Source organism: Catharus ustulatus, chromosome 22, assembly GCF_009819885.2.
Source record: "Catharus ustulatus isolate bCatUst1 chromosome 22, bCatUst1.pri.v2, whole genome shotgun sequence".
Classification (NCBI taxonomy): Eukaryota; Metazoa; Chordata; class Aves; order Passeriformes; family Turdidae; genus Catharus; species Catharus ustulatus.
The window spans coordinates 3,231,043-3,246,838 of record NC_046242.1 but is presented as its reverse complement, the minus strand read 5'-3'; the positions used below and the strand labels follow the sequence as shown (position 1 = coordinate 3,246,838).

The 15,796-nt window shown below is 57.3% G+C and overlaps 2 protein-coding genes across 4 annotated transcripts; both read right to left on the bottom strand.

Moving 5' to 3' along the window:
* Positions 1-50: 50 nt before the first annotated feature.
* Positions 51-6,625, bottom strand: LOC117006013 (multidrug and toxin extrusion protein 1-like). 2 transcript variants are annotated; one of them, XM_033078209.2, is made up of 18 exons: positions 6,343-6,625; positions 5,438-5,602; positions 5,250-5,351; positions 5,010-5,078; positions 4,490-4,638; positions 4,351-4,393; positions 4,215-4,259; positions 3,812-3,909; positions 3,563-3,660; positions 2,930-3,043; positions 2,775-2,842; positions 2,417-2,525; positions 2,206-2,281; positions 2,058-2,127; positions 1,644-1,776; positions 1,274-1,368; positions 834-978; positions 51-584 (listed from the first exon to the last, which is right to left on the bottom strand). In XM_033078209.2, the coding sequence occupies exons 2-18, from the start codon at positions 5,594-5,596 to the stop codon at positions 376-378; spliced, it is 1,782 nt and encodes a 593-aa protein (XP_032934100.1). In that variant the 5' UTR covers positions 5,597-5,602; positions 6,343-6,625; the 3' UTR covers positions 51-375. The 2 variants fall into 2 exon arrangements, with proteins under 2 accessions (XP_032934100.1, XP_032934098.1); XM_033078207.2 differs by lacking the exon at positions 6,343-6,625 and adding an exon at positions 5,877-5,954.
* A 196-nt stretch (positions 6,626-6,821) lies between these two features.
* On the bottom strand, positions 6,822-15,796 carry LOC117006190 (multidrug and toxin extrusion protein 2-like). 2 transcript variants are annotated; one of them, XM_033078547.1, is made up of 17 exons: positions 15,701-15,796; positions 13,747-13,848; positions 13,229-13,297; positions 12,774-12,922; positions 12,587-12,629; positions 11,933-11,977; positions 11,472-11,569; positions 11,146-11,243; positions 10,728-10,841; positions 10,494-10,561; positions 9,992-10,100; positions 9,548-9,623; positions 9,207-9,276; positions 8,567-8,699; positions 8,205-8,299; positions 7,884-7,965; positions 6,822-7,637 (listed from the first exon to the last, which is right to left on the bottom strand). In XM_033078547.1, exons 1-17 carry the CDS (start codon positions 15,794-15,796, stop codon positions 7,402-7,404), a joined length of 1,683 nt encoding a protein of 560 aa, XP_032934438.1. In that variant the 3' UTR covers positions 6,822-7,401. The 2 variants fall into 2 exon arrangements, with proteins under 2 accessions (XP_032934438.1, XP_032934439.1); XM_033078548.2 differs by lacking the exons at positions 11,933-11,977; positions 13,747-13,848; positions 15,701-15,796 and having other exon boundaries at positions 13,229-13,730.

Below are 15,796 nucleotides of genomic sequence, written 5' to 3'. Positions count from 1 at the left end.
TCCCCTGTTGTGGCCCCAGCCCTGCCCTCAAGGAGCCAGCCCCACTCCAGCCAGTTTTATTCTTTATTGGGCATTTGTCATGGAGTAGCAGGGGGAGCTGGGCTGTGCTCAGCTCCAGGGGGTGGTGGCAGCGTGGGCTGGGGGTCCCACACACACTCAGCGTGTGTCAGGCAGCCCAGAGCAGCATTTTGGGTGTCAGAGCAGCCTCGGGGCCTGCTCCCAATCAACATCAGCACTGACAGCACCGACAGAAGCCCTTTGGCTCCTGGGGGACAGGCGCGCTCCATTTCCTCGCTGGCTGCTCCGCGCTCCGTACACCTGTCCCTCAGAAAAGCCTTCCACCCCACAAACAAGTCCCCAAAGTCCTTGGTGCAGTCAGTATCTGCTGGCGATGAGCTTGGCGATGACGCCGACGGCGAGCATGGAGACAGCTGCCAGCACCTGCAGCACGCGGTGCAGGATCAGCTGCCTGGTGATCACGGCGGCGGGCACGGGGGTCACCCGCGGCAGCTCCAGCTGGTACGTGGCTCCCTCCGTCTTGGTGATGCCCGTGAGCACGACGTCGCTCGGCACTTCTATTCCCGCTGCAAGGAGGGGTTGGAAGGGTTTGTTGGGTTTGTGGGGCTGGATGCACCTTAGGAGCAGCCCAGAGAGTGGGGATTCTAAGCAGGGCTTGCCTCCAGAAGTGGGGTCAGGTGTCTGCAAGGTTGTCCCTCTGTCACCCATGTTCTCCCGGTAACTGAGTGTCACCAGCATGACTCTCCATGTTTTCCTGGACCCTCCCTGAACCCTCCCCTCCCTCCCCTGCGTGCCCAGCCCGCCTCCTGCCGTACCGACAGACCCCAGCACCGCCCTGGCAGGGAGGAAAGTGTGGGGCAGGGGGGTTGGTCCCACGTCCAGGTCCTTGCAGGAGGGTTCAGGGCTCAGGCTGGGCAGCTCTGGTGGTGGCAGATGGGCCACTCCTGCACGGTGCTGAGCCTGGGGAGGGAACGTGCTGGGTTTAGTTGGGAATTCCCACCAAAGAACAAAGCTGTGTTGTCTCTCTTGGGGTCTCCCCAGAGCTGTTGAGGCACAAGGTGATGCTCAGGGCTGAGGCAGCCTGGGTCACCCAATCCACTCTGAACTTTGTGTCCCCAAACAAGGTGCAGGGAGAAACCTCAAAGCCACTGAGTGCAGGTGCAGGAGGAAGCTGAATACAGGGACAGCACTGGACAAGAGATTGAGCCTGTCTCATCCCAGCAGGGCACTGAGGACCTGTCAGTGCCTGGATTACCTCCTTGGCTGCCTTCTCCCAGTTCACACGGGAGATGTAGGTGACAAAGCAGGTGCAGATGATGAAGACAGAGGCGAGCATCGCGATCCACAGGCCTGCAGAGGGCACAGGGTGTCAGCCAGAGCCAGCCCAGGACATCCCAGGACAGCAGGTCCAGAAAGGGGATGGCACCCAGGTCAGCGGGGACACAGGGTGCTCATGGGTGCCTGCTTTGGGGTTACTTTTTTCCCAGTAAAATCTCCCAGCAGCTCCCAGTCCACCCCAGTGTGCCCAGGCAGGTCAGAGGGGGCTCAGAGCCAGGTACAGGGGTTGTGAGCCCCCCTGCAGCTGCCCATGGGGGGTTGGGGGTGCAGTGCCTGGGGGTCAGTACCTATGACACCGATCTTGGCCACAAAGAGCAGCACAGCTGCCAGGGGCATGCCCAGGCCGTAGTAACTCGAGGCGTTGAGGACAGCACCAAATTTCTGCTTCCCGATGCCTCTGAGCACCCCACTGCAGGCACCCTGCCAGGAGAGGGAGAGGGGCTGGGGCAGGGAGCATCACCTCCACCAGATTCAGGAGATGACCCAGCTCCCTGCCTCTGGCCATTATTTCAGCCCTGTGGGTCACCAGCCTTTTATGTGCTCCATGTTTCCTAAGGGATGATCTCAGGAGCTCTGCAGGGTGTTGGTGTGGGCACTGGTGCTCAGCTGCAGCCTGAGGGACCCTCGACTCCCTGATCCATGATGCTGCTGCTGAGCACCAAGGTTCCCCATGGAAAACAGCCACATTCCCTGGGACTTACAGTCATGGCTTCGAACAAGTGGAAGACAACGTAGATAGGCATGACCCATGCCACCAAGTCAACGATTTCCCTGGGGATGGAGGAAAGCCAAAGATCACTTTTGGGAAGTGACCTCCACACACCAAGGCCAGGAGCTGAGGGCACTCACCTGTCCTTGGTGAAGATGAATCCCAGCACGTTCCTTGTGGCAGCTAAAATGGACACCACAATAACGGAGAACACCCCTGAAAACACAGCACGGAGCTGAGCCCAGCCTGGCTGCAGGGCAGGGGGAGAAGAGGCAGGCAGGGCACTGCAAACACTCCCTGCCCCATGGGAAGGAGGCCAGGAAGGGGCTTTCCAGGCTGTTGTGGGCTCACCTGTGCAGATCAGGCAGGTGGTGGCGGATCTCTTGGCTGCCTGGAAGTCGCCGGCGCCCAGCGAGTTGCCCACCTGCACACCAGCAGCTGTGCCCAGCCCCAGGGGGATCTGCAACCACAGGGCTCACACGTGTCTGACACGTGTCATCCCAGTCACAGGGGGATACCCACCCAGCAGAGAGCAGGATGGAGCTCAGGACTTGATTTAAAGCATCTCCATAAGGAGGGATAAGCAGGAGCAGGGAGAGACTTGAGTGCAGAGGAAAGATGGGAATTTGCTGGAGCTGATTTTTGCTGTGTGCCTGTCTCAGGACAGCCCCCATGGAGCCCTGGTCTGCAGTGACAACCCAGCCCTTACCATGAAAGCCACGACAGACACCTCATAGATGATGGACTGGACAGAGAGCTCGACAACGCTCAGCAGGCCTGCGGGACAGGAGGGGTCAGCGCTGGCTGTGGGAGCTGCTCTGGGCCAAGCCTGGCCATGTCCTGGCAGCTCCCCTCTCCACTGACCTATCAAGAAACTCCCAATCTCATAGGTCCACCACTCAATGCACATCATGAGCATGCTGGGGATAGCCAGGGAGGTGAAGCTGTTCCAGTCCAGCAGGCACTGGGAGGACCAGCCTGTGGAGAGGAGAAACAACACCTGATGGATGAACAGGCTGGCCACGTGTTTCCTCCTGCACAGCACCTGGGGCCATTCCTCTTCTCAGAGCCAGCAGCTCCACAGGATCCCCAGCAGCTCCACAGGATCTCCAGCAGCTCCACAGGATCTCCAGCAGCACAGTGCCCACCTACAACCTCTCTGCTGCTGTCCCATGGGCCACAGAGCAGCACAACCCATCCCTCCCGGAGCGGTGTCCAAGGACAACCTCCTGCTTACATTGGTGAGGCTGAACCTTGCAAAGCCTCAGCAGAAAGTTTCATTTCTGCAGAATTAATGTTTACACAGCTCTGGCAGTGGTGGTGCGTGACGAGCTGCCACTGAAGCAGCACTGTGGTACCTGGGGCACCTCGGGCTGAGGTTAATATTCCACCATCAGGATGAGCAGAATTCCTCTTCTATCCAGAGCACCTGATAGAAGTTTTATGGACACTTTGGGGTAAAGCAGGAAGCAGAAGGAGCAGGGGAGATGCCCTTACCTCCCCAGGTGCTCACATGGAGCTTCCTGGCTATGATGTACAGGAACAAGAAAATGGTTTGTGAATACTGAGCGATGGTGTTGGCCCAGGCAGAGCCCCTGCAGAGGAAGTGAGAAAGGTCATTGGCATCCTGCTTATGCCTCCCTCAGGGTGCAAAAAGACATCCTGCCGTAGCCCTGTGACCTCAGTGTCCCCTGGCCATTGCCAGGTGCCCCATTTTCCTCTCCAGGGGACGCAGGTGCTACTCACATGATGCCCAGGTGGAACACGTGGAGGAGGAGGTAGTTTGCAGCCACGTTGACGAGGTTGCCGATGACCCCGCTCAGCACCAAGGGCCACATGATCATCTGCAAAGAGGAGGAGATGGGGGGGTCTTTACAAAGGTTTTGGGAGGGAGGTGTGATGTCCCCCCAACCCCACTCTCAGTGCCTTTCACAGAAAAAAAACCCCCAAACTTCCAGTGATGTCACCTGCTTGGAAGAAGAGTGTGGTGGAGGTAAATCCCTGATGTGGGGAAGTATGAAGGGAGGGGGATGGATACAGCTGGCTGTGGAATGTGGTGATCTACAGGGTCAGAGCTGTTTTGGGGCACCTGGGCACTGGGAACAGTGAGCATGGGAGCCCTGGATGCACTGAGGACTTTGGGACCTACCTGGTTCTGCAGGTATCTTGTCTCCAGGTTATACAGAAAAACCATCTGCAAAGCAAATTTTGGATGAGATGAGCCAGTGCTGAGCTGTAGGATGGGGACAGCCTGTCCCCAGGGGCAGGTGGCACCCAGGACTCACCGGGAGGGCAGGCAGAAATGCATACACGTAGTGCTGGGTCATCCTGGGGACACACAGAGGGGGGTCAGGGAGGGGCCTGGCCACGGCCACCCTCCTCTCAGCCCCTCCACACCGGGGAGGGATGAGGGGACCACCCAACCTGGAGACCTCGGGATCCTGATGTATGAGCAGCATCAACTCTTCCACGTTGAGGAGGAGGCCGCAGCAAGGGAAGCAGCAGAGGAGGATGATGATGGTGGCACGCTGCAGGATCACCCCCACCCGCAGCAGGTTCTTGCTGCCATAGGTCTGCAAGGGGAGAGGGCAGCAAGTGAAATCAGCTGGGGGAAAGGGGGGCCCTGGAGACCATGGAGCAGCTCTGACCACTCTGAAAACCTCCTGGGAAGGGTTTGGAGCAGCTCTGACCACCCTGAAAACCTCCTGGGAAGGGTTTGGAGCAGCTCTGACCACCCTGAAAACCTCCTGGGAAGGGTTTGGAGCAGCTCTGACCACCCTGAAAACCTCCTGGGAAGGGTTTGGAGCACGGATCTCCTCGTTATGGGATTGTTAGCTGGGGATAAGCTTCCCCAGCTCGCAGGAGCAGCCAGGGCTCTGTGTGGTGCCTGGGCATCATCAGGTGATGCTGGAAACACCCCGTGTCCCCAGGATGTGCTACCCACCTGTGATATCAAGGTGTCACATGCTGAAGTCAAACCATAACCCACAGAGATGGCAGTGACATTTATAACCTGGGAGTTAAAAAAAACAAGGAGTGAAGGTGAGCTTTTAAGTCTTTCGGTAGGCAAGAGGGGCTGAAAGGAAAAGTGGGAGTCTGAACTCTCCTCTGTCCTTTTCCCCCAGCACATCTGATCCCCGTGTCAGCAGGGAGGGAGCTGGGGCCAGGCCCCAGGAACACTCACAGCGATGGCCAGAGTGACAGAGGCCAGCTCAACCTTGCCCAAGTGGCCACAGAATATGGAGCTGACGAGGTGGATCAGGAAGATCAGCAGCTGGATCAGGATCTAAGCACGGAGGAGAGCTGAAGGTTAGGGATGGAGGTGAGCAGGGATGATGGTGCTGGGGGGAATCTCTGCTCCCGGCTCCTTACCAGCGGCCCCGCCAGCACCAGCAGCTGCCTCACATCCCCCCAGAAGTATTCGGGAATCCAGCGGCGTTTCTTCGGGCAGCTCCCGGCTGTGAGGTCGCCCTGGCTAGCAGCCTTTCCCTCCCCTAAGCCATTCTCCTCGGGGAAGCTCTCCGGCTTCATGCTGCCCTGCAAGGAATGGAACGAGCCCCTTCCTCCGCGCTCTGTTAAACCCGGCTGGGGCGAGCAATGTGTAACCACGCCGGGCTGAACTTCAGCCGGGCCGGGCGATGTCCCCGGGGCTGGGCGATGTCCCCCGCGGCCGGGCTGGCCGTGGCAAGCGTGGCCAGTGGGTCAGGGCAGGGCACTGAGAGCCCAGCGAGGGTCCTGGCAGGGGCTTGGTGCCCGTCCTGAGCCATCCCGGGGCTGAGCCATCCCAAACCCACCCTGCCCTCCCTCCTACCTGTCGTGCTCCAGCGCAGCTCCGCCGGGCCGGGGCTGGGGGCTCGCTGTGCCCCGGCAGGGCTGGGGGCTCGCTGTGTCCTGGCAGGTCCGGGGGCTCGCTGTGCCCTCGCAGGGCTGGGGGCTCGCTGTGCCCCGGCAGGGCTGGGGGCTCGCTGTCCCCTGGCAGGGCTGGGGGCTCGCTGTCCCCTCGCAGGGCTGGGGGCTCGCTGTCCCCTCGCAGGGCTGGGTCTGAGCTCTGCCGGCAGTGGCGGGGCTGTGGCTCGCTCAGCCCCATCACAGTGGCCAGGACAAGCCGGCCCCCTTGGCTCAGCTGTCCCCGGCACAGCCCCGCCGTGTCGGGTTTCGCTGGCACCGAATGCAGCGTGCTTGGCCCGGCAGGGAGGGGAGATTCTGCTCAGTGCAGACCCCCCCTGCCTGGGACACAGTGACACCTTTCTGTTCCCTCCTTCCCACCCCAAACCTACCGGGACTCCGAGCAGGGCAGGCTCTGCCAAGTCCTCCCGCTGCTGTTGGGGATGGTGGCAGCTTCAAGCTCGTTTGTGTCACTTTTTTCATTCACAGGCCACCAGCAGCAGGAGAGCGGTGGGGTGACGGGAGGTCCCACACATCCGTATGAGGTTGTGGCTGGCATGTCACAGTCACTGAGCTGCAGGTAAGAGCCCGGGCAGGCCCGCAGGGGCTCAGTGCTGGGCTGTTTGCATTGTGACATAGAGCAGTTCTTTGATGGCTCTGCAGCGTTGAGCAACACAAGCTCCCTCTTCCACGGTGCTCAACAACCATGACAACAAATCTTGCTTTTGTACCCAAGGGGAAGGGTGAGAACGCTGTATCTGGAGCCAGCCCCGAGCCTCCAGGCCAGGACTGGACCCACAATCTTTCCTCTGCCAGGGACCAGGGTCACACACCGTATTAAACAGAACAACGTTTACTCAGAAAACTTTATTGTATCAAAATCCCACCTTACAAAAGTGCAAAGAAGAGTTGCTTTAGGCCCTGTGCCCACCCTGCAGAGGGAGAGCAGGGTCAGGGCCAGCAGCGAGCACCCAACAGCAGAGTCCCACCTCTTCTAGCAAAATCCATTTTGTTCTGTGGATGCCAGTGGGATGTGCCACCCCAAGATGCTGGTACAGGCTGGCATGTGAGGAAATGTGCTGAGTGGGCAGCAGGAGCTTCTGCCATGAACAAATGACACGGTCCAGTGTCCCCAGAGAGCAGGACAGCAGCACCAGGACCCTGCCTCCTTCCCAGGTCAGCCCCAGGATACACTCCCACCTCCCACAAGTGACATCCCAGTGCAGTGCAGGAGGAACCAGCTCCCAAGCACTTTTTTTTTTTTTTTTTCCAGGTGTCACATCCTCACCCCCTGGAAGAACTCTGCGTGTGGGATAAAACTGTGAGTTAACCAGAAACCGTGCAAAGGCACTTTTTGTAAGGCACCATGGGGGAATTCCTTCCCCACACCATCCTCTGGGACATTGCCACGTGCCCTCCTGCTCCAGCACAGCTCCCCAGCGTCCCTGGCTTTAGCCATTGCCAGTCAGGAGCCGGACCAGGATTCCCACCAGCAGGACAGCGATGGCAGCAGCAGCAGCCAGCACACGGCGCAGCAGCACAGCTCTCCACGCCACAGGGGGAAGGACAGGGACAACAACAGGCTCCTCCTGTGTGCTGAGCTCGTGGTCAGGCTGCCTCTCACCCATCACGATGCCCTCGGGCAGGACTGTGGTGTCCCCAGTGTCTGTGTCGAGGGAGGTGTAACCTGTGGGACAGAGAGTGCTGCAGGGAGGCTGAGCTGCCCAGCCTGGGGCTGTGACAGTCCTCAGGGTCCTTTCCCAAGGTTTGGGGACACTGGGATACAGCTGTAAGCTGTACCCTGTTACTCAGTGAAGTGCCACCAGGCTCTTTCCAGCCATCTGAGCCTCCAGGTTGCCATAACTGGGAAGGGAAGGAAGGGGTTGGGTGGGGAATTTGGGCTCCCTGCCTGGTGTCAGGCCCAGCTACGTACCCACAGCAGATGTTTTGTTAGCAGCTGTGCCATTGGAGTTCACATCTTCCACTTGTTCTTTCATTCCAGCTCGGACTTGAGCCTAAAAACACAGGGAAGAGTTGCTCTTCTCAGGGCAAGGGTGTCCTGCCCAGCCCAAAAACCCCTAAACTCTCCCAAGACAAGCATTCTCAGTACCAAATTGCTCCTCTGCAGTTTGAGGAAAGGAAGGACAGACCCCTGTTCACTTCTGCCACCTCCTAGAGAGCTGCAGTGTTGTAGTGAAACAGCACTGAAACTCAGCACCTTTCAAGAATTACCAGAGAAAAGCACAGTTCTCACCTCCTCTGCAGCTTTCCTCCAATCCATGCGGATGACAAAGGCCAAGAAGGAAAGGGCTTGCACGGAGATGCAAATGATCATCCCAACCCACAGACCTGCAGCAGTGGGAAGTTACTTCAGGGAGGGCTTGAGAAAAAACCTGCCTTTGCCAGTCACTGCCAGAATGCCCAAGGACTTCAGCCCAAGAACTTTCAAGGAAACAGCTCCTGGGGAAGCTGTGAGCAAGCCTGGATTTACTGGGACACACTCAGTGCCCGTTCTAAACACAGCAGTGAGCAATCCAGCCCCACTGATCCAAAGGAAGATCCAGGCATGAGTTCTGGGGCTGAGCCTTTGCTCAACACAGCTCATGCCCCACGTACCTAACACCCCCATCTTGGCTGCAAACATGAGGGAGATGCCGATGGGGAAGCCCATGGTGTAATAGCCGACGGCGTTGGCGATGGCGCCCAGCTTCTGCCTGCCCGTGCCCCGCAGCACCCCGCCACACGTGGCCTGAGGAGAGAGGGCACAGGGCTCACTGCCAGGTCACTCTGGGCATGGCACAGCCCTGGGGACAGGGAAACACACAGCACTGTCCCACCAAGCTGAGAGGGAGCAAAGTCATGGTGTGGAGCTCGTGGTGTGGGGCTTGTCACTCCAGCTGCCAACACAGACACCGAGCAGATCCCAAAGAGCTCCCCCAGGGCAGGACAGGGGGAAACAGGCCAAAATTTCTGTCTGTTGAGTATCCCAGTGTGCTGGGAGAACCTGGGATCTCTGAAGACACAGCTGCTCGCTTGTGTTGCTTTGATAAACCAGCAAAAAGTTGGAAAAGAGGAGTAAAAACTGGGATGTCTGCAGCAATGCCAAGGGGCAGCTACAAGCACAGGGGACACCGAGGTGTTACAGGTAACACCAGCAGCTGCTTTGACAGTTTCTCAGTTTGCTCCTCTGGATCATCCAGAGTGGGCTTCAGGCAGCTTTGCAGAGAGGAATCACTCCTCGTGCTGGAATACTCACTGCTGTCGCGTCCAGCAAGTGGAACGGACCAAAGATGAGCATCACTTTGGACACCAAGCTGACAATCTCCCTGTTGGGAACATGGATGGACTGATCAGGGGAAGCAGCACCTGGTTCCTGCTTCTCACATATCTTCCCCAATCAACCACAAAGGCTGACCCCAGTTCCCTGATCCCAGGCTGCTGCCATGGTAGTGTCCCAGATGCTGAGAAATGGGGAGGAACCTTTGAGGAACGTTTGCCAGATAGGGGTTTATGAACTCTTATCTGTCAGCAGCTTCTGGGGTATAAACAGCACCCTCCAAGAAGGCAATATTAGTTAAAAGAAAGCTGTTAACCCACGTGTCATTGGTGAAGATGTATCCCACCACGTTCCTCAGGCTCCCCAGTAATGCTGCAACCACCACAGCAAAAACTCCTGAAAGAAAAAGGAACAGACAAATTGTTTCAAGGGCAGCACATCCTGCTCCAGGCCCAGACCTCAGGGGCTCCTTGTGGTTGGGACTGGACTGTGCTGACCTCAAATGACTGCAGCAGAGGACAAGTCTGTTTTCCTCTTACTCTCCCCAGATACCCCCTCTACCCTCTGCAGTGTGAGGACAGAACTAAGCTGCAGTTTTAATTATCACAGCCTTTGCACCGGGCTCATAACAGAAAATATGAGTCAGGATCTTGCCTTGCCCAAAGGTTCCAAACAAGTGGGACTGCATCCCCAGCCTTGGGGGAGGGAAACTGAACCATCTGCTGATAATTGCACTTTATCCTGCTCTGCAGGACTGCACTGACCTGTGCACAGCAGTGCAGTGATACAGGAGGTCTTGGCTTGCTCCACATTCCCTGCTCCCAAGGCATTCCCCACTCTGACACTCGCAGCCACGCTGATGCCCAGAGGCACCTGAGAAGCAGGAGACAAGAGGAGGTGAGTGACAGAAGGGCCTGCAGGGACAGCAGAGCCTGCAGGGACAGCAGAGCCTGCAGGGACAGCAGGGCCTGCAGGGACAGCAGGGCCAGCAGGGACAGCAGAGCCTGCAGGGACAGCAGAGCCTGCAGGGACAGCAGAGCCTGCAGTGATGCTCTTCTCCCCCATTGGGGAATTTGGGACCAACTGGCATTGCTGCAGTGAAGGGATTTTCCATCTGCAGCACACCCTGGATGTGCAGGCTTGAGAGGCATCACCTGCCTGGTACCAACCCCTGCTTCCCACCTCAGCACTGATCCAGGGCCTCTGTTTTGGCCTGTTTTGGGGTTCCTCCCAGGCTGTTTGGGCTTTCACAGCCCCAGCCCTTACCATGTATGCGACACAGGCCAGCTCGTAGATGACAGATTGTGCACCCAGCTCCACCACACTGATCAGCCCTGGAAAAGATTTGCCACCTCCTTTATTGGCTGAAAAGGAGGCATCTATCCCCATGGAACAGAAGGGAGCACCAGCCCTGCAGGTGAGGAGGCTGCTGCTGGCAGGGGGCTCTGGGGACAAGCAGCAGCCACCAGGAACCAGAGGGAAAGGAGGATTTGGACTCACCAGCCAAGAAGCTCCCAATCTCAAAGGTCCACCACTCAATACACAGCATGACCATGCCAGGCACTGCCAGCCAGATGAAGGAGCCCCAGTCCACGAGGCACTCCCTGCTCCAGCCTGACAGGAGGAGGTGAAGCAGAATGAACATTTGTTATCCATCTGCTCTCCTAAAGGGGAGCCACATCCACCCTCTGAGGACAATCACACCTGCAACTCACAGGACACCAGCCCAGGATTGCTGCTGTGCTCTCTGCATTCCTGAGACACAATATTCCACAAGAATGTGTTTGGAGCTACAGTAAAGGTTTTGAGGACATGGCTACAGCACCTTCCCACAGTGAGGGATGGCAATCCCTTTGTCACATTGCCAAATTCCCAGCACCAGGCACTGGTATTCTGAAGGATTAGGATAGGACAGTACCTCCCCAGGTCTTCACATGGATCTTCCTCCACCACACGTAGAGGATGAGCAGGATGACCTCAGTGTACTGAGAAACCACATTAGCCCAGGCAGAGCCCCTGGGGAGAGAGACAGGCAGGTTCCAAGTGACATCCTTGGCCACCTCCACAGCCACAGCAGGACACACAATGTTGCTGCAATATGGGACAGACCCCTCCAGCCCCAGCTTTGCAGGCTGGGGGATGGAGAGAGGGGGTGGCAGAACTGGGCACACAGGGATGCCCCCTCCTTTCCTGAGCAAAGCCCTGCACCAGGGTGAGACTGTCCCCAGCCCTGCTCACACTTACACCATGCCCAGCTTCAGAGCATAGAGGAGGAAGGCGTTCATGGCTGCATTGAGGATGTTGGCTGCGATCCCTGTCACCACCTGAGGCATAATGATCTCCTGGAAACCAAGCAGGAACTTTGGAATTTGCTTCCCCAAAACACAGCCCAAGCCCCATCCAGTGAACACAAGGGAGACCTCCAGCAGTGCCCAAGGAGAAAGCCAAGAAGGCAGCTCAAGGTTCCAGGTGAGGCTGGGCTGTGTGAGACATGCAGGAGGTGACAAGCAGAGCTCAGGAGCTGGTGCAACCCATAAAACACAGAGCTGGGAAGTAGGAAATGGAGCCAGATAAGAGTGGTTCCCATAAGGGCTGGCTCATCACATGTTCCTCAGCCCAGCTCTCCCCAGAACAGGGTGAACTTAGACCTGAGTTCCTGGGAATACCTTTATTCCATGGCCAGACACTGGCTGATTATACAATACCTGACTCAGTAAATATCTTGTCAGCAGCTGGAACAGAAACGCCGCCTGCAAAAGTCAGGATTCAGCTCATCACCACACTGTGGTTCAACAGCCAAGTGACTGAACACTGACAGATCAACCCCTCTCCACCTTCTTCCAAAATCTCTGTGCTCCAGCTGAAGCACTGCAAGCACCCAAAACCAAGAGTGACAGCAAGCACATCCCATTCCCATTGGGAAGACAGATCATTCTCCAAATGGGGAATCTCCAATGCTTCCTCATCAGCATGAGAAAGCCTGGAAAGCTTGGAAGGAAGGATAAACCTACAGACCCTTATCCCACAGGGGTACAGCTCCCTGTCTCAGAGGAGGCAGAGCCCAGCAGCTGTGAGTGTGGGAACAGCTCTAGCCTTTATCTCAGGGCTAAGAGTGAGCCTGGAGGCCCTGGTTCCAATGTCCACCACAAGTTACATGGCCACAGCAAAAGCCTTTGCACAGGAAGATGAGAGAGCCCCCATTTGCTGGTCCAGCAGCTGCTGGCCTGTGCACATCTGGAAAGGCACAAGGCCAAGGGGCACGGTGAAAAACCCTAAACCTGCCCTGTGAGCCACCCAGCAAAGGCCCTCCCTCCTTTCTCTGGTACACAGAGCTTCTAACAGCTTTAGCAGAGACTTACAGGAAGTGCTGGAATAAAGATCATCACGTAGAGCTGAGTTAACCTGGAGAGAGAGTTGTTTCCTCAGTTAATGATACAGCAAAGCAAGAGCCAAGCCAAACAGCCCTGCACTCAGGCTCCAGAGAGCCTTGATTTCAACACTCCATGGCAGATGCCTGATCCAGAAGGGCTGGATCACACCCCTGACCTGGAGACCTCGGGGTCCTGTCGGATGAGCAGCAGGATCCTCTCGGTGTTGATGAAGAGAGCCCAGCAAGGGAAGCAGAACAGCAGCAGGATGAGGATGCCCCGCTGCAGGATGGTGCCCACCTGCTTCAGGTTCTTGCTGCCATATGTCTGGGTCAGGAGAGAGGATCAGGGTGGGCATCACAGGGAGCCAAAGGAGCTGGGAAAATGCTCAGGGCAACAACAGGACAGTTAAATGCCTTTCCCATGCCCTGCAGATGCAAATACCAGGCTGGTTGGGTGTAATTTGCAGATTGCAAATCTTTTGGCACCCAGGCATGACCCAGACCTCCTTGGGGAGGCAGCAGGCTCCAGCCAGAGTGTTTGCAACCCTGTTCTGTCTGCCACAGCCCTGCCCTTTGTGCCCAGATCACACTGCACAAGAGGTGAGACAGGAAAGGGGGAGCTGCTACTGACCTGGGTCATCAGAGTGTCACATGCTGAGGCTAAGCCAGAACCAATGGAGATCCCTGTCACGTTGATAACCTGGAGGAGAGACAGGGGAACCTGGCCCACAGCACTGCCTCCCTCCCAACTGGGTGGGGAGACAGCTCTGCTACAAGTTTTTGGGAAGTTTTCCAGTCCTTCTCTATTTCTCAGAATAACATGGTCTCGTTAACTAAATATTGGGGAAAAGGATCTTTTAGCAAGGGGTGAAGATCTGAAGCACCACTACAAACAGTGCTGCTCCTGGCTATGTGCCCAGGTCTGGTGGGTTCAGGGAGCTGGCCAGAGGCTCTCAGGTGCTGGCCTTGCACTGGCACAGGCACTGACTGCTCAGCTCCCCTCTCCTGCCTGTGCTCAGGACAAAAAAAAAAAAAAAGCAGGGCCCTCAATACACATTCTTACAGGTCTGGGGTTTTTTAGTTCTTCTTTTTTTTGTTGACACATAATTATTATGTTTTAAATCCAAGGGGACCTGGAGCAATACATACAGACACAGCCAGGGTCACAGCATCCAGCTCGGCTTTCCCCAGGTGGCCACAGAAGATGGAGCTGACCACGCTGATCAGGAACCCCAGCAGCTGGGCAAAGAACTGGGACAAGAGGAGAAGGAGATGGTGAGATGAGGACCTGTTAGGGCTTGTGGAACACCATCCCTCCCCCAGGAGATGGACTATGAACACTCAGGCTTCCTTGTGTTTCTGTCCATGCCTTGAGGCCAGGGCTCTGCTGAGGTCCTGGGACCCCATCCCTGCCAACACTGCTGGGCAGGGGAGGCAGCTCCAGGACTCAAGCAGACTCTCAGCTTTGTCTTTCAAAGCCAACATCTACCTGCCCTGTGGTATTTTGGTGTTACACAGCCAATCTGCCAGATGACCTCATTTAAGGGAGGCTTAAAGGTTTCGCTAGAAATCCTCTTTCCCAGGAGGAAGGCTGCACAGAAAAGGGAAAATAAAACATCCCAGTGCTTTTCCACATTTGCGTGCGTCTGTGGAAAACTATCCTCCAAAACCACAACATCCTCTGCTCCTGGAGAGACACCAAGGCCAGCCTGCCTGTTCCTTGCCAGCAGTGTGTAACAATGCTGCAGCAGAGATTGCACTCCAGACCTCATTTTCCCTTGGCAAGAGGATGTCTCCCTTACAGGCATCCAGGGCACGGAGTCATGGCACAGCTTGAAACAGATGGCAGGAGTTAGGGGCATTTTATACCCACTGAGGGGTGGGCATAGCTGGAAACCATGCCCAGGAGCTGTTCATGCTCCTTGCCACACAGCAGTGGGCAAGACAAGAGCCCAGAGCTGCTGGAAAACCGGCTCTGAGGGGTCAGAGGAAGAGCAGAACAACCCCTTCTCCTCTGCAGACCTCCCACTGCTGCCTGCAGATGCAGTCCTGCTGCCATGCCCAGGCATGTTCGACCTACTGCTGTGAGTAATCACCACAGGAGGGGTCTGTACCTCCAGCACCGTCCCAGCACGGCGTTTATCATGAAATGATCATTAAACAGCAGCTGTAGGTTTGGGTTTGAGGTGTCTGTGCACGTGGGGGAGCGGGCTGTGCTGCAGGCAGGATGGTTGAGGGCACTGGGAGGGTTTGATGTGTTCAAACTGATCTAGACTTCCTCTGCTGACTGAACACGGCAGGTCAGGGATTTGATGTCAGGGAGGGTGCCCCTGAGAAGTTTAATAGTCGGTACTTATTTACCAGATATAGTAGAAGACTAAAATCACAAAATTTCACCCTGAGTGATTAAGATCAGCGCTGTGGTGCATGGTACCCCTTGGTTCCTCATGGTTCCTCTTCCTCTGTGGAAGACTGCAAAATGTGCTCAGCACTGTCTGTGCCAGCTACCTAAGGGTCCATTTCCCTCCAGAGGGTCCAGACAAACGGCAAACGGCACTTCCAGCCCAGGGAGGATTTCAGGACAGCGAGGCAAAGGGCACCCAGAGCCCGCTGGAAGAGCCAGCCACGGACCTGGCGCTAAGCACCGTGACTCACTTGTCACCCAAGGGTGAGCGGCAGTGCCAGGGCTCACGCGTGCTTTCACCGAGCAGTTCAACAGCTCATCCCCCTCCCCGAGCCCACCACTGCTCTTGCACAGCCACGCTGCAGGGACCGCGCTGGGCAGCAGCGAGATCGCCTGGGGCCAAGAACAAGGATCGGGAGCCAGCCCAGGCACGGGGAGCGGCGGAGAGACCGCGCTGCGGCCCCGGCCGGCCGGGAGCCACATCCCCGCTCCCAGAGCCCTGCCCGGAGGCTGGAGGCAGCCGAAACCCTGCAGCACGGCACCGGCAGAGCCCGAGATCTCCCTCCTTGAGCATCCCGGAGCGCCCGGGGAGCGCTGCCCGCCTGCAGACAGCCGAGCCCCGCCGCCATCCCCATCCCGCCGGGAGATCCCCGTGTGTCCCCCGTGTCCCTCCCCGCCTCAGCCCGCCCAGGGTCTCACCACGGGCCCCGCCAGCCGGGCCAGCTCGAAGCACTCTTGTCGTGCCCCCGCGGGCAGGAGGCGCCGGGCGCCCCGCAGGCACCGCGCTGCCGCCAT